General features: G+C 38.7%; 1 protein-coding gene across 2 annotated transcripts in view; it reads left to right on the top strand.

The window, feature by feature from the left end:
* The first annotated feature begins 2,707 nt into the window (after positions 1 to 2,707).
* Positions 2,708 to 22,200, top strand: part of Slc7a12 (solute carrier family 7 (cationic amino acid transporter, y+ system), member 12) — a 67,164-nt gene continuing 47,671 nt past the window's right edge. The window contains exon 1 of one of the 2 annotated variants that reach the window (XM_063281531.1): positions 2,708 to 3,471. In XM_063281531.1, coding sequence (XP_063137601.1) covers positions 2,805 to 3,471 — 667 coding nt within the window. In that variant the 5' untranslated portion in view covers positions 2,708 to 2,804. The remainder of the gene's footprint in view (positions 3,472 to 22,200) is intronic. The other variant, NM_001011948.1, reaches the window with a different exon arrangement.

Genomic DNA, 22,200 nt, shown 5'->3' with positions numbered 1-22,200 from the left:
CAATCAGTAAAACACATTATAGAATTTCTCTGGACCATTTCAAGGATTATATAAACCTGCTCTAGGACTGTAGAGAGCCAATAAATCATCTGTCATAGCCTGAAAGGATAAACCTTTCTAACAGTACTCCATATCATTTTTAATGAATAAAAATGTTGGACAAGGAGAGATAAGGCTTTTAAGTAGTTTACTTACTCAAGCCTAATGCCACCCTGTGGAGAAGCTTTATGTGTTTTCTCTCAGCTTTCAAGAAAAATAAATGTTCACCTAGGACTCCATGTATTTCTCATTTTGATCAATCTACAAAGAACCCAGAAATCAGTTCAAAGACATACCACTGAGATCTCCTCTGTTAAAGAAAACGCATGATACATTCATGTGTCAAACTATCACAGTTGAAATGCATGGCTGAGTATATGCACCAATACATACAAAAAAACAGGAATTAATTTCTTGAAATTGGAATAAGAGCATCTTACTAAAAATTATTGAATGGCAAAGTGAAGCTCAACACTTTTCCCACATGAATTCAAACTAAACAGAATTGAATACAGCTAGAAGACATTGTCTTGATACAAATGCATGAAGTAATCTTTCAAGCTTGGATAATGGTTTTACACCAGTAATTGCTTTCTTCAGAGCTGTTCTTTAAGATTAAATCACCCCTTCAATACTACATTCTACATTCTAAAGAAAAGCACTCCTAACCAACTCAGAGTTTCACTGCTGATTAATTGTGTTTAGTTTGGCAGAAGCCAGAACATCTGCTGACCAATTCACATTAGAATGGTGAGGGTTCTTTACAATTCAGTCAGGTATATAAATTGAGAGAAAGTAGGGAAGCTGTCATAATGTTTAACTCGTAGAAAAATGCACTCAGAATTCCAGGAACTAAGTTCAGGACATCAAGATGAGATGCATCATTTCTGGCAAGGACACGAAAGGCACAAAGGAAGTAAGAACACAGCTACATGACAGGCTTTTGCCACCAGGCCCATCTTGCTGCCCTTTATACCTCCTTATAAAAACCATTTCACATAGTTTACCTACTGAGTTGACTTTTGTTTCTCTCTCTCTCTCTCTCTCTCTCTCTCTCTCTCTCTCTCTCTCTCTCTCTGTGTGTGTGTGTGTGTGTGTGTGTGTGTGTGTGCGTGCGTGTGTGTGTGTGTGTGTGTGTGTGTGTGTGTTAATAAGATTTATAGATGTGTAGTAATAAGGGGCATAAGATGTTTCCTTATCCTTTGATGTTCTAGTATTAAAACTTTTGTTTATTCTCTGCCAATTACCTGACATGTATTGCCCAGCAATTAAACAAACTGTATCTAGCAGTGTTTTACCTCCAAAAGTATCTTTCCAAAGTACAGAAAATACTTTTCCTGACTAGCGTCAAGTAACTTTGCCATTAGCATATTTGATATTTTAAAAAATATTAACAGGATTGTTTTCTTCTCCCTCTCAAGTAGGATTGAAGCATTCTCACTTGGGCTCTTCTGCTCTGCTTGTTAACCTTCTTTAGTTCTGTAAATTGTATCCTAGCTATTCTTTACTTTTGGCTATTATCCACTTATTAATAAATACATATCATGCATGTCCTTTTGGGTCTGAATTACCTCAATCAGGATATATTCTACTTCCATCCACAGAAGGGGGGGGACCTTGGTGAAAAAGGGAGGGAGAAGGGAAAAGGGGAGCAGAAAAATGGTATGGAGGAGGAAACGGGAGAAGCCCTGAGGGTAAGCAGAATGAGTGGAAATATGAAACTCTAGGAGGTAGGATGTGTGGAAACACTCTAGAAAGTACCAGAGACCCAGGAGATGAGAGACTCTCAGGACTCAAAGGGAGGGACCTTAGATGAAATGCCCAAGTGGGGAGAGGGAACTTGTAAAATAGACCTCCAGTAGAAAGACATCAAGTGGAGGGATGTAGTTGCCATCCCACAGTCAAAAATTCTGACCCAGAATTGTTTATGTCTAAAAGAACCACAGGGACAAATATGGAGAAGAGACTGAGGAAAAGGAGATCCAATGACCGGCCCAAATTGTGACCCATTTTATGGGAGGCTCCAAAGCTTGACACTATTACTGATGCTGTGGTGTAATTACAGACAGGAGCCTAACATAGCTGCCCAACAAGCAGCTGATTGAGACAGGAACAGATATTTAAAACCAAGCATTGGAGTGAAATTTGGGACCCCTATGGTTGAATTATGGAAAGGCTGGAAGAAGCTGAGGAAGAGAGTGACCTCATTAAAAAAAAACCCAGCAGTCTCAACTAACCTGAATCCCCAAGATCTCTTGGACACTGAACCACCAACCAGGCAGCATACACTACCTGGTCCAAGACTACGAGACACGTATACAGAAGAAGACTGCCCTGGTCTGGCTTCAGTGGGAGAAGATGTGCTTAACCTTTGAGAAATTTGACATCCCAGGGAGTGGGGAGGACTGTCAGGGGGCAAGGATGACATCTTCTTGAAGACAAGAGCCAGCAGATTGGGGTGAGGAGCTGTGGGAGGGTGGACAAGGAGAAGGGCAACAACTGAACTGTAAAAAAATAAAAGTAATAAAAGATTTTTACCAAGAAATCTGTTATTGTTTTAGAAAGAAGTCACAATTCCTCAGAATAACTCAGAAGTTAATTATTTTCAAACCCAAGTTAGGTTCAGATTTTAAAATCTTTTATAAAGAACAAATGCTTTATCAAAAGCAATACCCTGTTTGACAGGGTTTGACACAAATTGACAGAGAAGCATTATAAAGAAAAATTGTATTTTTCAGTATTTGAAAGAGCAAAAAGGCATAACCATGCAACTCTTGAGAGGACTTGGATTTTTCCATGTAAACATGTTCTTGTTTAGTGCCACCATTGGTACAGGGATTTTTGTGTCTCCTAAAGGAGTATTAAAATACTGCTCACTGAACATCCCTATCTTCTTAAGTATTTGGGCAGGCTGTGGCCTGCTGAGCATGATGAATGCTGTCTGTCTTGCAGAGATAGCAGCCACCTACCCTGTGAGTGGAGCATCTTACTATTTCCTCAAAAGAGCTCTTGGATCCTCTGTTGCTTTCCTCAGTATCTGGATTAAAATTTTTGCTTGTACTCTAGGCATCAGTGCTCAGTGCTTGCTAATAGCCAGTTCGCTAATCCAGTGTTTCTATTCGGAATGCCAAGCCCCAGAGCTACCAAAGAAATGTCTGGCTTTGGCTATTTTGTGGTCATTTGGAATTCTAAGTGCTAGAGGTATAAAACCAGTGGCTTGGTTTAATACTATCAGCAGTTTGATGAAGTTGAGTGTTCTTTGTCTCATTTCTCTAACTGGAATTGTGCTGCTAGTGATTGGCAAAAAGGAGAACGTGTCCAGGTTTGAGAAAGCATTGGAGGCTGAACTTCCTAATGTCTCACAGATTGCAGAAGCCATTCTCCAAGTGTACTATGCATATCTAGGATCATCATTCCTCATCGTCATAGCAGGTAAATCCATTCCTAAAACTCTCTGGCATTACATAGAAGGGTTTGTCAATAGAAGGTAAATCCATTCATAAAATAAGCATAGAACTTGGGGGAAAGGCTAATATGATTGTATCATGTTTTGTAGTGAAATTCAATCTTCTCTATAATGCTGTAATAATTGAAATACCCATGAATATTTATACATGTAGACTGTATAGACTTTACCTTTCTTCAAGTCATATCTTTGTATAAAACCACAGGGATGCTAAGAATTTTCAAGAGAATTGAGATAATGTTATATTCTCAATTTTATTTCAGGTAATCCTACCATCTTGAATTTAGTAATTATATAAAAAAAGATATTAGTAAAGTTATATTTATAAAGTTATCACATGTCTCAGATTTTAATATACTTCGCCTCAACTTGGAAACTTTGTTTTCTTCCCAGAAATACCCACGCTCATACATGTTGTAGGTCACCATCTCTCTTAGTGTATTTACATTGGAAACTAAATTGTGCTTTCATTCATATATATACATATATATGCATATATATATATGTCACTTTGATAGTAAAATAACAAATAAATTTTATTCCGTCATATATCTTATGGGACTTTATGTGGTTATACACTTACCTAAACATTTTTATCTGATACTTCTCACTACCGAGCAATTCAAGAGTCTGATATATTCATAGTAGAGAAAGTGGTATAATGAACATTTATGATGTCACAGTACTAAGAATTTGATAATTATTGCAAACCAATCTGTCTGAAATTTCTAAGTGATTTAAAGAACAGAATCTATTACATCTTATGTACATGTTAATTTCTTTTTCTTTTCTTATTGACAATAGATCTTCTCATCCTGATCACAGTTTCCATCCCTGCACTCTTCCAATCCCGTCCTTGTCTCTCCTCCTCCCCAAGTCCACTCAACCTGAATTTCCTTTCAGAAAAGATCAAGCTCCCAAGAGACAGCAAACAATCATACAAAAGTGTTTAATATACACAGTGATGAATCTCATTGTAGCATATTAATACTTATCTGTCTTAATTAGTGTTTTATATTGATTTGATAGAACAACCATGACCAAAAAGGCAAGTGGAGAAGAAAAGGGTTTATTTCACCTTACAGTTTATAGTTGATCATCCAGGAAGACAGGACAGAAGCCTGGAGACACAAACTGATGCAGAGACCAGGGAGGAATGCTGTTTACTAGCTTTTCCCTCACTGCTTGCTTAGCCTGCTTTCTTACACAATCCAAGGCTACCAACACAATAGAGGCACAACCCAGAATGATCTGTGCTCTCCCAAATCAGTTATTAATCAAGACAATGTGCCACACAGTTGTCTACAGGCCTAGTGGGAGTAATTTCTCAGTTAAGGTTTGTTCTTCTAAACTGACTAGCTTGTGTCCATTTGTCATAAAACTCAGCAGCAGAAGGGTCATTATATTCTAACATCAACTGGATCTCTCCCATCTAACTTTCTTCCATTCTCTCAGTCACACTTTGGCTGTTTCATCTTCTTCCTGATAGTTGTCCTCTGTTTTCTTTTTCTTTTCCATCTTTATTGTTTCTTATTTACATTTCAAGTGTTATTCCCTTTCCTGGTTTCCAGGCCAACATCCCCCTAACCCCTCCCCTCCCCTTCTATATGTGTGCTCCCCTCCACATCCTGTCCCCATACTGCCCTTCCCCCAAGAATAGCGCTCACAGGGGGTCCACACCTGACAGGACCAAGGGCTTCCCCTTCCACTGGTGTCCCTACTAGGCTATTCATTGCTACCTATGAATTTGGAGCCCAGGGTCAGTCCATTTATAATCTTTGGGTAGTGGCTTAGTACTTGGAAACTAAGGATGGTTGGCATTGTTGTTCATATGGGGTCTCAAGCCCCTAGAGCTCCTTCAGTCCTTTCTCTGATTCCTTCAACGGGAATAACATTCTCAGTTCAGTGGTTTAGTGATGGTATTCGCCTATGTATTTGCCATATTCTGGCTGTGTCTCTCAGAAGAGATCTACATCCGGTTCCTGTCAGCCTGCACTTCTTTGCTTCATCCATCTTATCTAGTTTGGTGGCTGTATATGTATGGGCCACATGTGGAGCAGGCTTTGAATGGGCATTCCTTCAGTCTCTGTTCTAAATTTTGCCTCCCTAAACCATCCTAAGGGTATTCTTGTTCCCCTTTTAAAGAAGGAGTGAAGCATTCACATTTTGGTCATCATTCTTGAGTTTCATGTGTTCTGTGCATATAGGGTAATTTGAGCATTTGGGCTAATGTCCACATATCAATGAGTGCATACAATGTGCGTTTTTCTGTCATAGGGTTAGCTCACTCAGGATGATATTTTCCAGTTCCATCCATTTGCCTATGAATTCCATGAAGTCATTGTTTTTGATAGCTGAGTAGTATTCCATTGTGTAAGTGTACCAAATTTCTGTATCCATTCCTCTGTTGAAGGGCATCTGGGTTCTTTCCAGCTTCTGGCTATTATAAATAAGGCGGCTATGAACATAGTGAAGCACATGTCTTTGATATATGTTGGGGAATCATTTGGGTATATGCCCAAGAGAGGTATAGCTGGGTCCTCAGGTAGTTGAATGTCCAATTTTCTGAGGAACCTCCAGATTGATTTCCGGAATAGCTGTACCAGTCTGCAATCCCACCAACAATGGAGGAGTGTTCCTCTTTCTCCACATCCTCGCCAGCATTTTTTGTCACCTGAGTTTTTTATCATAGCCATTCTCACTGGTGTGAGGTGAAATCTAAGAGTTCTTTTGATTTGCATTCCCCTTATGACTAAAGATGTTGAACATTTCTTTAGGTGTTTCTCAGTCATTCGGCATTCCTCAGCTGTGAATTCTTTGTTTAGCTCTGAACCCCATTTTTAATAGGGTTATTTGTCTCCCTGCGGTCTAACTTCTTGAGTTCTTTGTATATTTTGGATATAAGCCCTCTATCTGTTGTAGGATTGGTAAAGATCTTTTCCCAATCTGTTGGTTGTCGCTTTGTCCTAACAACAGTGTCCTTTGCCATACAGAAGCTTTGCAGTTTTATGAGATCCCATTTGTCGATTCTTGATCTTAGAGCATAAGCCATTGATGTTTTGTTCAGGAAATTTGTCCAGTGCCAATGTGTTCTGGGCTTCCCAGATTCTTCCCCACTTTTTTTTCTATCTGGTTTGATGTGGAGGTCCTTGATCCACTTGGACTTAAGCTTTGTACAGGGTGATAAGCATGGATCGATCTGCATTCTTCTACATGTTGACCTCCAGTTGAACTAGCACCATTTGCTAAAAATGCTATCTTTTTTCCATTGGATGGTTTTGGCTCCTTTGTCAAAAATCAAGTGACCATAGGTGTGTGGGTTCATTTCTGGATCTTCAATTCTGTTCCATTCTTCTATCTGTCTGTCTCTGTACCAATACCACGCAGTTTTTATCACTATTGCTCTGTAATACTACTTGAGTTCAGGGATAGTGATTCCCCCAGAAGTCCTTTTATTGTTGAGGATAGTTTTAGCTATCCTGGGTTTTTTGTTATTCCAGATGAATTTGAAAATTGTTCTAACTCTTTGAAGAAATGGATTGGTATTTTGATGGGGATTGCATTGAATCTGTAGATCACTTTTGGTAAAATGGACATTTTTTACTATATTAATCCTGCCAATCCATTAGTATGGGAGATCTTTCCATCTTCTGAGGTCTTCTTCAATTTTTTTCTTCAGAGGCTTGAAGTTCTTATCATACAGATCTTTCACTTGCTTCGTTAAAGTCACAGCGAGGTATCTTATATTATTTGGGACTATAATGAAGGGTATGGTTTCCCTAATTTCTCTCTCAGCTTGGTTCTCTTTTGTGTAGAGGAAGGCTACTGATTTTATTTGAGTTAATTTTATACCCTGCCCCTTTGCTGAAGGTGTTTATCAGATTCAGTGGTTCTCAGGTGGAACTTTTGGGATCACATAAATATACCATCATAGTATCTGCGAATAGTGATATTTTGACTTGTTCCTTTCTACTCGGTATCACTTTGATCTCCTTTTGTTATCTGATTGCTCTGGCTAGGAGTTCGAGAACTATATTGAATAAGTAGGGAGAGAGGGGGAAAACTTGTGTTCTCCCTGATTTTAGTGGGATTGCTTCAAGTTCTCTCCATTTAGTTTGATGTTACCTACTGGTATACTGTATATGGCTTTTACTATGTTTAGGTATGAGACTTGAATTCCTTTTTATTTCCAGGACTTTTATCATGAAGGGGTGTTGAATTTTGTCAAATGCTTTCTCAGCATCTAATGAACTGATCGTGTGGTTTTTATCTTTCACTTTGTTTATATAGTGGATTACCTTGATCGTTTTTCATATATTAAACCATCCCTGCATGCCTGGAATGAAGCCTACTTGATCATGATGGATGATTGCTTTGATGTGTTCCTGGATTCGGTTTGAAAGAATTTTATTGAGTATTTTTTCATCGATATTCATATGGAAAATTGGTCTGAAGTTCTCTTTCTCTCTTGTGTCTTTATGTGGTGTAAGTATAAGAGTATTTTTGGCTTCATAGAACCAGTTCAGTAGCGTTCCGTCCGTTTCAATTTTGTGGAATACTTTGTATAGTATTGGTATGACGTCTTCTATGAAGGTCTCATAGAATTCTTTACTGAACCTATCTAGACCTGGGCTCTTTTTGGCTGAGAGACTTTTTATGACTGCTTCAATTCCTTTAGGAGTTATGGTGTTGTTTATATGGTTTGTTCCTGACTTAACTTTGGTACCTGTTATCTGTCTAGGAAATGATCCATTTCCTCCAGATTTTCAAGTTTTGTTGAACATAGGCTTTTGTAATAGGACCTGATGTTTTTTTAACTTCCTCTGATTCTGTTGTTATCTCTCCCTTTTCATTTCTGATTTTGTTTTGTTTTTTTTTTTATTTTTATTTTTTATTAACTTGAGTATTTCTTATATACATTTCGAGTGTTATTCCCTTTCCCGGTTTCCGGGCAAACATCCCCCTCCCCCCTCCCCTTCCTTATGGGTGTTCCCCTCCCAACCCTCCCCCCACTGCCGCCCTCCCCCCATAGACTAGTTCATTGGGGGTTCAGTCTTAGCAGGACCCAGGGCTTCCCCTTCCACTGGTGCTCTTACTAGGATATTCATTGCTACCTATGGGGTCAGAGTCCAGGGTCAGTCCATGTATAGTCTTTAGGTAGTGGCTTAGTCCCTGGAAGCTCTGGTTGCTTGGCATTGTTGTACTTTTGGGGTCTCGAGCCCCTTCAAGCTCTTCCAGTTCTTTCTCTGATTCCTTCAACGGGGGTTCTATTCTCAGTTCAGTGGTTTGCTGCTGGTATTCGCCTCTGTATTTGCTGTATTCTGGCTGTGTCTCTCAGGAGCGATCTACATCCGGCTCCTGTCGGTAGCACTTCTTTGCTTCATCCATCTTGTCTAATAGGGTGGCTGTATATGTATGGGCCACATGTGGGGCAGGCTCTGAATGGGTGTTCCTTCAGTCTCTGTTTTAATCTTTGCCTCTCCGTTCTCTGCCAAGTGTATTCTTTTTCCTCATTTAAAGAAGGAGTGAAACATTCACATTTTGATCATCCGTCTTGAGTTTCGTTTGTTCTAGGGATCTAGGGTAATTCAAGCATTTGGGCTAATAGCCACTTATCAATGAGTGCATACCATGTATGTCTTTCTGTGATTGGGTTAGCTCACTCAGGATGATATTTTCCAGTTCCAACCATTTGCCTATGAATTTCATAAACTCGTTGTTTTTGATAGCTGAGTAATATTCCATTGTGTAGATGTACCACATTTTCTGTATCCATTCCTCTGTTGAAGGGCATCTGGGTTCTTTCCATTTTCTGGCTATTATAAAAAAGGCTGCGATGAACATAGTGGAGCACGTGTCTCTTGTATATGTTGAGGCATCTTTTGGGTATATGCCCAAGAGAGGTATAGCTGGATCCTCAGGCAGTTCAATGTCCAATTTTCTGAGGAACCTCCAGACTGATTTCCAGAATGGTTTTACCAGTCTGCAATCCCACCAACAATGGAGGAGTGTTCCTCTTTCTCCACATCCTCGCCAGCATCTGCTGTCACCTGAGTTTTTGATCTTAGCCAATCGCACTGGTGTGAGGTGAAATCTCAGGGTTGTTTTGATTTGCATTTCCCTTATGACTAAAGATGTTGAACATTTCTTTAGGTGTTTCTCAGCCATTCAGCATTCCTCAGCTGTGAATTCTTTGTTTAGCTCTGAACCCCATTTTTTAATAGGGTTATTTGTTTCCCTGCGGTCTAACTTCTTGAGTTCTTTGTATATTTTGGATATAAGGCCTCTATCTGTTGTAGGATTGGTAAAGATCTTTTCCCAATCTGTTGGTTGCCGTTTTGTCCTAACCACAGTGTCCTTTGCCTTACAGAAGGTTTGCAGTTTTATGAGATCCCATTTGTCGATTCTTGATCTTAGAGCATAAGCCATTGGTGTTTTGTTCAGGAAATTTTTTCCAGTGCCCATGTGTTCCAGATGCTTCCCTAGTTTTCTTCTATTAGTTTCAGTGTGTCTGGTTTGATGTGGAGGTCCTTGATCCACTTGGACTTAAGCTTTGTACAGGGTGATAAGCATGGATCGATCTGCATTCTTCTACATGTTGCCCTCCAGTTGAACCAGCACCATTTGCTGAAAATGCTATCTTTTTTCCATTGGATGGTTTTGGCTCCTTTGTCAAAAATCAAGTGACCATAGGTGTGTGGGTTCATTTCTGGTTCTTCAATTCTATTCCATTGGTCTATCTGTCTGTCTCTGTACCAATACCATGCAGTTTTTATCACTATTGTTCTGTAATACTGCTTGAGTTCAGGGATAGTGATTCCCCCTGAAGTCCTTTTATTGTTGAGGATAGCTTTAGCTATCCTGGGTTTTTTGTTATTCCAGATGAATTTGCAAATTCTTCTGTCTAACTCTTTGAAGAATTGGATTGGTATTTTGATGGGGATTGCATTGAATCTGTAGATTGCTTTTGGTAAAATGGCCATTTTTACTATATTAATCCTGCCAATCCATGAGCATGGGAGATCTTTCCATCTTCTGAGGTCTTCTTCAATTTCTTTCCTCAGTGTCTTGAAGTTCTTATTGTACAGATCTTTTACTTGCTTGGTTAAAGTCACACCGAGGTACTTTATATTATTTGGGTCTATTATGAAGGGTGTCGTTTCCCTAATTTCTTTCTCGGCTTGTTTCTCTTTTGTATAGAGGAAGGCAACTGATTTATTTGAGTTAATTTTATACCCAGCCACATTGCTGAAGTTGTTTATCAGCTTTAGTAGTTCTCTGGTGGAACTTTTGGGATCACTTAAATATACTATCATGTCATCTGCAAATAGTGATATTTTGACCTCTTCTTTTCCGATCTGTATCCCTTTGATCTCCTTTTGTTGTCTGATTGCTCTGGCTAGAACTTCAAGAACTATATTGAATAAGTAGGGAGAGAGTGGGCAGCCTTGTCTAGTCCCTGATTTTAGTGGGATTGCTTCAAGTTTCTCTCCATTTAGTTTAATGTTAGCAACTGGTTTGCTGTATATGGCTTTTACTATGTTTAGGTATGGGCCTTGAATTCCTATTCTTTCCAGGACTTTTATCATGAAGGGGTGTTGAATTTTGTCAAATGCTTTCTCAGCATCTAATGAAATGATCATGTGGTTCTGTTCTTTCAGTTTGTTTATATAATGGATCACGTTGATGGTTTTCCGTATATTAAACCATCCCTGCATGCCTGGGATGAAGCCAACTTGATCATGGTGGATGATTGTTTTGATGTGCACTTGGATTCGGTTTGCCAGAATTTTATTGAGTATTTTTGCGTCGATATTCATAAGGGAAATTGGTCTGAAGTTCTCTTTCTTTGTTGTGTCTTTGTGTGGTTTAGGTATAAGAGTAATTGTGGCTTCGTAGAAGGAATTCGGTAGGGCTCCATCTGTTTCAATTTTGTGGAATAGTTTGGATAATATTGGTATGAGGTCTTCTATGAAGGTTTGATAGAATTCTGCACTAAACCTGTCTGGACCTGGGCTCTTTTTGGTTGGAAGACCTTTAATGACTGCTTCTATTTCCTTAGGAGTTATGGGGTTGTTTAACTGGTTTATCTGTTCCTGATTTAACTTCGATACCTGGTATCTGTCTAGGAAATTGTCCATTTCCTGAAGATTTTCAAATTTTGTTGAATATAGGTTTTTATAGTAAGAGCTGATGATTTTTTGAATTTCCTCTGAATCTGTAGTTATGTCTCCCTTTTCATTTCTGATTTTGTTAATTTGGACGCACTCTCTGTGTCCTCTTGTTAGTCTGGCTAAGGGTTTATCTATCTTGTTGATTTTCTCAAAGAACCAACTTTTGGTTCTGTTGATTCTTTCTATGGTCCTTTTTGTTTCTACTTGGTTGATTTCAGCTCTGAGTTTGATTATTTCCTGCCTTCTACTCCTCCTGGGTGTATTTGCTTCTTTTTGTTCTAGAGCTTTTAGGTGTGCTGTCAAGCTGCTGACATATGCTCTTTCCTGTTTCTTTCTGCAGGCACTCGGCGCTATGAGTTTTCCTCTTAGCACAGCTTTCATTGTGTCCCATAAGTTTGAGTATGTTGTATCTTCATTTTCATTAAATTCTAAAAAGTTTTTAATTTCTTTCTTTATTTCTTCCTTGACCAGGTTATCATTGAGTAGAGCATTGTTCAATTTCCACTTATATGTGGGCATTCTTCCCTTATTGTTATTGAAGACCAGTTTTAGGCCGTGGTGGTCCGATAGCACGCATGGGATTATTTCTATCTTTCTGTACCTGTTGAGGCCCGTTTTTTGACCAATTATATGGTCAATTTTGGAGAAAGTACCATGAGGAGCTGAGAAGAAGGTATATCCTTTTGCTTTAGGATAGAATGTTCTATAAATATCCGTTAAGTCCATTTGGCTCATGACTTCTCTTAGTCTGTCGACATCACTGTTTAATTTCTGTTTCCATGATCTGTCCATTGATGAGAGTGGGGTGTTGAAATCTTCCACTATTATTGTGTGAGGTGCAATGTGTGTTTTGAGCTTTAGTAAGGTTTCTTTTACGTATGTAGGTGCCCTTGTATTTGGGGCATAGATATTTAGGATTGAGAGTTCATCTTGGTGGATTTTTTCTTTGATGAATATGAAGTGTCCTTCCTTATCTTTTTTGATGACTTTTAGTTGGAAATTGATTTTATTTGATATTAGAATGGCTACTCCAGCTTGCTTCTTCTGACCATTTGCTTGGAAAGTTGTTTTCCAGCCTTTCACTCTGAGGTAGTGTCTGTCTTTGTCTCTGAGGTGTGTTTCCTGTAGGCAGCAGAATGCAGGGTCCTCGTTGCGTATCCAGTTTGTTAATCTATGTCTTTTTATTGGGGAATTGAGGCCATTGATATTGAGAGATATTAAGGAATAGTGATTATTGTTTCCCTTTATATTCATATTTGGATGTGAGGTTATGTTTGTGTGCTTTCATTCTCTTTGTTTTGTTGCCAAGACGATTAGTTTTTTGCTTCTTCTAGGGTATAGCTTGCCTCCTTATGTTGGGCTTTACCATTTATTATCCTTTGTAGTGCTGGATTTGTAGAAAGATATTGTGTAAATTTGGTTTTGTCATGGAATATCTTGGTTTCTCCATCAATGTTAATTGAGAGTTTTGCTGGATACAGTAACCTGGGCTGGCATTTGTGTTCTCTTAGGGTCTGTATGACATCAGTCCAGGATCTTCTGGCCTTCATAGTTTCTGGCGAGAAGTCTGGTGTGATTCTGATAGGTCTCCCTTTATATGTTACTTGACCTTTTTCCCTTACTGCTTTTAATATTCTTTCTTTATTTTGTGCGTTTGGTGTTTTGACAATTATGTGATGGGAGGTGTTTCTTTTCTGGTCCAATCTATTTGGAGTTCTGGAGGCTTCTTGTATGCCTATGGGTATCTCTTTTTTTAGGTTAGGGAAGTTTTCTTCTATGATTTTGTTGAAGATATTTACTGGTCCTTTGAGCTGGGAGTCTTCACTCTCTTCTATACCTATTATCCTTAGGTTTGGTCTTCTCATTGAGTCCTGGATTTCCTGTATGTTTTGGACCAGTAGCTTTTTCTGCTTTACATTATCTTTGACAGTTGAGTCAATGATTTCTATGGAATCTTCTGCTCCTGAGATTCTCTCTTCCATCTCTTGTATTCTGTTGGTGAAGCTTGTATCTACAGCTCCTTGTCTCTTCTTTTGGTTTTCTATATCCAGGGTTGTTTCCATGTGTTCTTTCTTGATTGCTTCTATTTCCATTTTTAATTCCTTCAACTGTTTGATTGTGTTTTCCTGGAATTCTTTCAGGAATTTTTGCGATTCCTCTCTGTAGGCTTCTACTTGTTTATTAATGTTTTCCTGTGTTTCCCTAAGTGTGTTCATGTCTTTCTTGAAGTCCTCCAGCATCATGATCAAATATGATTTTGAAACTAGATCTTGCTTTTCTGGTGTGTTTGGATATTCCATGTTTGTTTTGGTGGGAGAATTGGGCTCCGATGATGGCATGTAGTCTTGGTTTCTGTTGCTTGGGTTCCTGCGCTTGCCTCTCGCCATCAGATTATCTCTAGTGTTACTTTGTTCTGCTATTTCTGACAGTGGCTAGACTGTCCTATACGCCTGTGTGTCAGGAGTGCTGTAGACCTGTTTTCCTCTCTTTCAGTCAGTTATGGGGACAGTGTGTTCTGCTTTCGGGCCTGTAGTTTTTCCTCTCTACAGGTCTTCAGCTGTTCCTGTGGGCCTGTGTCTTGAGTTCACCAGGCAGCTTTCTTGCAGCAGGAAATTTGGTCTTACCTGTGGTCCCAAGGCTCAGGTTCGCTCGTGGGGTGCTGCCCAGGGGCTCTCTGCAGCGGCAGCAACCAGGAAGACCTGTGCCGCCCCTTCCGGGAGCTTCAGTGCACCAGGGTTCCAGATGGTCTTTGGCTTTTTCCTCTGGCGTCCGAGATGTGTGTGCAGGGAGCAGTCTCTTCTGGTTTCCCAGGCTTGTCTGCCTCTCTGAAGGTTTAGCTCTCCCTCCCACGGGATTTGGGTGCAGAGAACTGTTTATCCGGTCTGTTTCCTTCAGGGTCCGGTGGTGTCTCAGGCAGGGGTCCTGCCGCTCCTGGGCCCTCCCCCACGGGAGCCCAGAGGCCTTATACAGTTTCCTCTTGGGCCAGGGATGTGGGCAGGGGTGAGCAGTGTTGGTGGTCTCTTCCGCTCTGCAGCCTCAGGAGTGCCCACCTGACCAGGCGGTTGGGTCTCTCTCTCACCGGGTCTTGGAGCAGAGAGCTGCTGCGGGCCGGGATCCGCGGGTGTGGGACTTCCGGTAAACACAGAATGTGCCCGGTCCTAGAGAAATTCTGCTTCCGTGTGTCCCAAGCTCACCAGGCAGCTTTCTTGCAGCAGAAAATTTGGTCTTACCTGTGGTCCTGAAGCTCAGGTTCACTCGTGGGGTGCTGCCCAGGGGCTCTCTGCAGCGGCAGCCGATTTTGTTAATTTGGACACACTGTGTCGTCTTGTCTGGCTAAGGGTTTATCTATCTTGTTGACTTTCTCAAAGAACCAGCATTTGCTTCTTTTTTGTATAAAAAAAAAACAGCATTGCTTGATTTTTTGTATAGTTCTTTCTGTTTCTACTTGGTTGATTTCAGTTCAGTTTGATTATTTTCTGTCTTCTACTCCTCCTGGGTGTATTTGCTCCTTTTTGTTCTAGAACTTTTAGGTCTACTGTTAAACTACTGATATAGCTCTCTCGTGTTTCTTTCTGTAGGCACTCAGAGCTATGAGTTTTCCTCCTAGCACAGCTTTCATTGTTTCCCATAAGTTTGGGTTGAAACCTTCAGTTTTATTAAATTCTAAGAAGTCTTTAATTTCTTCCTTTATTTCTCCCTTCAATAGGTTATCATTCAGTGCAGCATTGTTCAACTTCCATGTATATGTGGGCTTTCTTTCCTTATTGTTATTGAAGACCAGTTTTAGCACATGGTCATATGATAGGATGCATGGGATTATTTCTATCTTTCTGTATCTGTTGAGTCCTCTTTTGTGCCTGATTATATGGTCAATTGTGGAGAAATTACCATGAGTTGGTGAGAAGAAGGTATAACCTTTTCTTTTAGGATAGAATGTTCTATAAATATCTGTTAAGTCCTTTTGGTCTATAACTTCTGTTAGTCTGTCTATGTCTCTGTTTAATTTCTGTTTCCATGATCTGTCCATTGATGAGAGTGGGGTGTTGAAATCTCCTACTATTATTTTGTAGGGTGCAATGTGTGCTTTGAGCTTGAGTAATGTTTCTTTTATGTATGTCAGTTCCCTTGTATTTGGAGCATAGATATTTAGGATTCAGAGTTCATCTGGATGGATTTTTCCTTTGATGAATATGAAGTGTCCTTCTTTATCTTTTTTGCTGACTTTTGGTTGAAAATCGATTTTATTTGATATTAGAGTGGCTACTCCAGCTTGCTTCTTCAGACCATTTGCTTGGAAAGTTTTTTTCCAGCCTTTTACTCTGAGGTAGTGTCTGTCTTTGTCTCTGAGGTGTGTTTCCTGTAGGCAGCAAAATGCTGGGTCCTCTTTACATATCCAGTTTGTTAATCTGTGTCTTTTATTAGGGAATTAAGCCCATTGTTGTTGAGAGATATTAAGCAATACTGATGTTTGCTTCCTGTTATCTTCCTATTTGGAGGTGAGATTATGTTTCTGTGCTTGTCTTCTCTTTGCTTTCTTGCAAAACAATTAGTTTCTTGCATTTTCTAGGGTGTGGCTTGCCTCCTTATGTTGGGCTTTACAATTTATTATCCTTCATAGGGTTGGATTTGTAGAAAGATATCTTGTAAATTTGGTTTTGTCATGGAATATCTTGGTTAATCCAACTATGTTAACTGAGAGTTTTGTAGGATACAGTAACATGTGCTGGCATTTGTATTCTCTTAGGGTCTGTATAACATCTGTCCAGGATCTTATGGCTTTCATAGTGTCTGGTGAGAAGTCTGGTGTGATTATGATAGGTCTGCCTTTATATGTTACTTGACCTTTTTCCCTTACTGCTTTTAATATTCTTTCTTTGTTTTGTGCATTTGGTGTTTTGACCATTATGTGACAGGAGGAGTTTCTTTTCTGGTGCAATCTATTTGGAGTTCTGTAGGCTTCTTGTGTGTTTATGGGCATCTCTTTTTTAGGTTAGGGAAGTTTTCTTCTATGATTTTGTTGAAGATATTTACTGGTCCTTTGATTTGGGAGTCTTCATTCTCTTCTATACCTATTATCTTTAGGTTTGATCTTCTCATTGTGTCCTGGATGTTCTGTATGTTTTGGGCCAGTAACATTTTCTGTTTTACACTATCTTTGACATTTGTCGATGATTTCTATGGAATCTTCTGCTCCTGAGAATTTCTCTTCTATCCCTTGCATTCTGTTGGTGATGCTTGTATCTACGGCTCCCTGTCTCTTCCTTTGGTTTTCTATATCCAGGGTTGTCTCCCTTTGTGATTTCTTTTTCCATTTTCAATTGTGTTTCTATTTCCATTTTCAATTCCTTCACCTGTTTGATTGTGTTTTCCTATAATTCTTTCAGAGATATTTGTTTCCCCTCTAAGGGCTTCTACTTGTTTACTTGTGTTTTCCTGTATTTCTCTAAGGGAGTTCTTTATGTCTTTCTTAAAGTTCTCCATCATCATAATCAAATGTAATTTTAAATCTACATCTTGCTTTTCCGGTGTGTTTGGATATTCAGTGTTCGCTTTGGTGGGAGAATTGGGCTCTAATGATCCCATGTAGTCTGGGTTTCTTTTGCTTGGGTTCCTGTGCTTGCCTCTTGCCATCAGGTTGTCTCTGGTGTTTCCTTGTTCTGCTATTTCTGACAGTGGCTAAACCGTTCTATAGGCCTGTGTGTCGGGAAAGCTATAGACCTGCTTTCCTGTTGTCTTTCAACCAGTTATGGGAACAGAGTGTTCTGCTTTCAGGCATGTAGTCGTTCCTGTCCACTGACTTTGAGCTCTTCCTCTGGGCGTGTGTCCTGAGTCTACCAAGCAGGTCACGTGGAACAGAAAAGTTGGTCTTACCTCTGGTCTCAGGCCTGAAGTCGCTCCTCAGGGCAAGGTTTCAGCTCTCCATGAGGACAGCGACCAGAAGGGCCTGCCCCTACTTCTGGGTCCCTGTGCACATGCGGCCATGATGGTGCTAAGTGTTTTCCTCTAAAGTCAGAAATGTGGGCAGAGAGTAGTCTCCTCTGGTTTCCCAGGTCTGTCTGCCCCTCTGAAGGTCTAGCTCTCCCTCCCATGGGATTTGGGTGCAGGGAGCTGTTTGACTGGGTCCTTTCACATCCGGGCGCAGTCTGGACCACAGGACTCCTGCAACTTTACTGCTGTCCTTCTGTTTTCTTATCACATGTATTCTGTTACCCTTTTCATTCCCCTTCCTCGGCATGCTTCCACTTTTCTCATGAACATGTTTCTAGTTTTATGACCTACAGAAACATATATATTACACAATTTTATTTTTTATGTTTCATTGAAGCTGAATTATCTCAATTTTACCTACTATTTCCTCCTCCAGATATGCTCCCCCAAAACCTTCAAATATCTTCTCAGACTCTTGAAATTGATACCCTCTTTTTCTTTCATTATTATCTTTTATACAAACACACATATAAATACAAGCTGCTGAATTTGTTTCTATCATTTATATGTATATGGGTTCATTATATAGTAGACAACCAGTAAGTTAGATTATTACTGACAGAGTAATTCTCCTTCTCCAAACAGTCATTGGTTGCTTATAGTTCTTTGCCTAGAGGGAGACCATGAGAATTTTACCCACCTCACTTTAATATAGTCATGGAGACTATAATTGTTCCAGTATATTTAGTCAGTAATTTCTAAGAGCAAATGTTTCAAAGCACATCTCCTATTATTCTAATTTCTACTATCTCTACATTCCCTCTTTCCCCATGTTGGCCAAGATATAGACATATGAGCTACAATTTAGATGTAGTCATTGGGTCTGAGCACCCCATAACCTATTTGTCTCTGTCCATTAATTCACTGCCTTGAATGTTTTAGCTACCAAGAATGGCTTCTTCCTATTGAGTGACCCTTAAGTCCAACTGTACTTTAATTATCTGTTGCCATTGACCTGATTATAAGTATCACTGCTAGTGGATATTGGCATATTAAGTAGATGTTGCATGTTTAATTTCTTTCTTCCTTCGTTTGTTGCACCATGTTTTCTAGAATCATGGAACATAGACTGTAGGACAAAGGCTTCTGGGCCAGCCCCATCTTGAATTATCTGAGACATGTGTTTTAAGTATGTACATTGTAATATCTTCTTCTGCAATAAGGGTCCACACTCAATGCCTGAGAGACAGTCAAAGACTATATCAATAACCTATATTGGTTTTGGGGGGCCAATGGCATTACTCTGAATGAACCGCAAAGGGTGGTTACTTTGTCTGTTACTAGGGTTTTTGTAGTCTGTTTCCTGTGGGAAGTACTGTCAGCCCAAGTGGCTTATTTTCTTTTAAAATATATCTAATATATATCTATTACATATAATTTTAGAAAAATCTGAAGTAATATGATTCCTTGAACTTTATCAAACTACCTTGTCATGTTTCACTTCTATACCTCTGTATTGACATCCTTCTCTTCTCCCAATTCAGAATACCCTTTCAGTTATTGTATTTGCGATTTCCTACCACTATATCAGGCTATTTCCCTCTCAACCTCCTTTCCAATATGGTCACTTTATGTTTCCTAAAAAGGATCTAAGAAACATAGGTGAGAGATAACATGCAGTGATACTTCTCTTTTGGGATCCGTGTTACCTTACTCGGTATAATCTTTTCTAGGTCCATTGATTTACCTAAAATTTTTGTGATTTCACTTTTACTTACATGGGAATAGTATCCCACTGTTTAGACTACCATATTTTCATTATCCATTTGTCTACTGAAGGGCACTTAAAATGGTTATATACGGGCAGAAGAATGGAATTAGAATGATATTCATCACCCTGCACAAAAGAAAGAGATCCAAGTGGATTAAAGGCCTCAGTTTGAAAATGTAAACATAAAACTTCTAGTAGAAAATGTAGGCTATACTCTAAAATATACAGGTGTAAGAAAACCCTTTTTAAAGAGGACTTTACTTGTCAAGTACTTAATTGCCACAATAAATAGCTGGGGCCTCAGAAAACTAAAATATTTTCTTTTTTGTTTTTATTAGCTTGAGTATTTCTTATATACATTTCGAGTGTTATTCCCTTTCCCGGTTTCTGGGCAAAATGGTAATATTCGGGCAGAAGAATGGAATTAGAACGATATTCATCACCCTGCACCAAAAAAATAAAATAAAATAAAATAAAATAAATAAATAGAAAGAGAGATCCAAGTGGATTAAAGGCCTCAGTTTGAAAATGTAAACATCAAACTTCTAGTAGAAAATGTAGGCTGTACTCTAAAATATACAGGTGGACTTTACTTGTCAAGGACTTAATTGCCACAATAAATAGCTGGGGCCTCAGAAAACTAAAATATTTTCTTTACACCTAAAAAAACAATCAACCAAGCTTGGAAGAAACTCACAGAAAGTGACAAAATTTTGCTAATCCATATCTGACAAAGGATTAATATCCACAATAACAAAGGACTCAAGGAATAAAGTCAAGGACACAAAGGACCTAATTATAAATAAGATAGGAATCTAAAAGGAGAGTTTTTAATAAAAGAAATAAAAAGGCTAGGAAATCTCAAAAATCTTTATCATCCTTAGCAATTAAGGAAATGCAAAATTTAAAACTTTGAAATTTCATCTCACCCCAGTGAAAATGGGAAAGTTTAACAAAACAACTGACAAAAAATTCTGGTGAAGTTGTGTAGAAAGCTGACATATAGATCACCTTGGTGGGTGTGCAAATTTGATTTCACATAGAAAACAGCATGGAAAATCTACAAAAACCTAAAATTAAACCTAGTATATGACCCAGCTATTACATTTCTTCGCATATGTCCAAAGGATAAGAGAGCTTATTTCATGGTGTTTGCTCAGCATTGTTTGAGGCCACCCTCTTCAAGATAGCAAGTAAATGGAAATACCATAAATTGCCTTTAACATATAAATAGAAACGTAAAATGTGGTCACTTCTTTTCTTGGTGATAGTCATTCTTTTTGGTATGAGGTAAAATCTAAAAATAATTTTGATTCATATTTTTCATAGGGCTAAGTATATGAAAACTCGTCCAATCTTTTATTGTATTTTTTTTGAGAACATCTTATTCAGTTCATTAGCCTGTTTATTATTAAATTTGGCGTTTGGATGCTCAATTGTTGCTATTCTTCATATATCTTAGGTTCTAACACTTTATCTACATGGCTGCTGAAATTTTTGTTCCATTGGTGTGCTTTCTCCTCACATTTGTGAGAATTCCGTTAGCTATACATAAGCTTTTGCATTACATATACTCATATTTGTCAACTATTGATACTATTTACTATAGTACCAGGATTCTTTGAAAAAGTTCTTGTCTATAACTCTATTTTGAAGAGTTTTATTTGTGCTTTCCTCTAACATTTCACTTAGGGTTCTGTGATGAATCGAGTAAAAATGGCCCCCATAGGCTCATATATTTGAGTACTTGGTCATTAGGGAGTGGAGCATCTTCTCAGGGATAAGGAGGTGTGACCTTCTTGCAATAGATATGGCCTGCCTGAAAGAACTGTGTCACTGGGCTTGGCTTTAAGGTTTCAAAAATCTCAAGCCAGGTTCAATTAATCTGTTTTCCTGCTGCCTGCTGATCTAGATGTAGAACTCTCAGCATCTCCAGCACTATGATGATATGTTTCCTGCCATGCTGATAAGGAAGTAAACTTTTAAAGCTGTAAGCAAGCCCAAATTAAATATTTCCCTTTATAAGATTTACCATAGTCATTGTGTCTCCTCACAGCAATGGAACATTGATTAAAATAGGTATCCTAATGTCTTTGATTTATTTTTCATTGATTATTCTACAGAGTGAAATATAGACTTACTTGTATTTTACTACATTGGAAATCCAGTTTTCTGGTATTATTTGTTTAATGACGATATTTCTAATCTATAAGCATTTTTGATATTTTTATCTTTTACTATTATCTTCATATTTGACTTTTCTTTTGTCTATCTATATCTCTTTTATTTCTTTCTTTTGTTTTATTGCTGTTTATCAGTCTTCAATTCATAGTTAATACAGTATTCCCACCTCACCCAAAAATCTATAGAAAATTCTCTTAGTGGAGTAAGACTTGAATAGATATTTTGAGTGTATAATTTATGAAACATTGTGAAGACTGTCCAATTGAATTGCAAAGGTCCAATTGAAATGGTCAATGAATCCATTTAGTTGTGGGCTTTTTTGTTAGAAGACGATAACTTATATGATTCATACATGAATATATGTGTGTTAATCAAGTCTACTCCAACTCTTTCTCAAACTCATCCCATATCCTAACAAATGTTTTCCCTTACAGCTTCATGTAATCCATTTTTAAACCCATTGAGTCTACTTAGTAGTGCTACAGCATATGCATATGGGCCTATAATGGAACATTAGAAGTCTATCAGGATGTGACTATTCTTCCCCTAGAAACCATTAATTGTTAATAGCTCCTCATTTAGAGGCACTACTGCTTGAGCCCTTCACATGTCCATGATGCATGCATCTATCTATAGAG

Source organism: Rattus norvegicus, chromosome 2, assembly GCF_036323735.1.
Source record: "Rattus norvegicus strain BN/NHsdMcwi chromosome 2, GRCr8, whole genome shotgun sequence".
Taxonomy (NCBI): Eukaryota; Metazoa; Chordata; class Mammalia; order Rodentia; family Muridae; genus Rattus; species Rattus norvegicus.
This window is presented reverse-complemented; position numbering and strand designations above follow the sequence as displayed.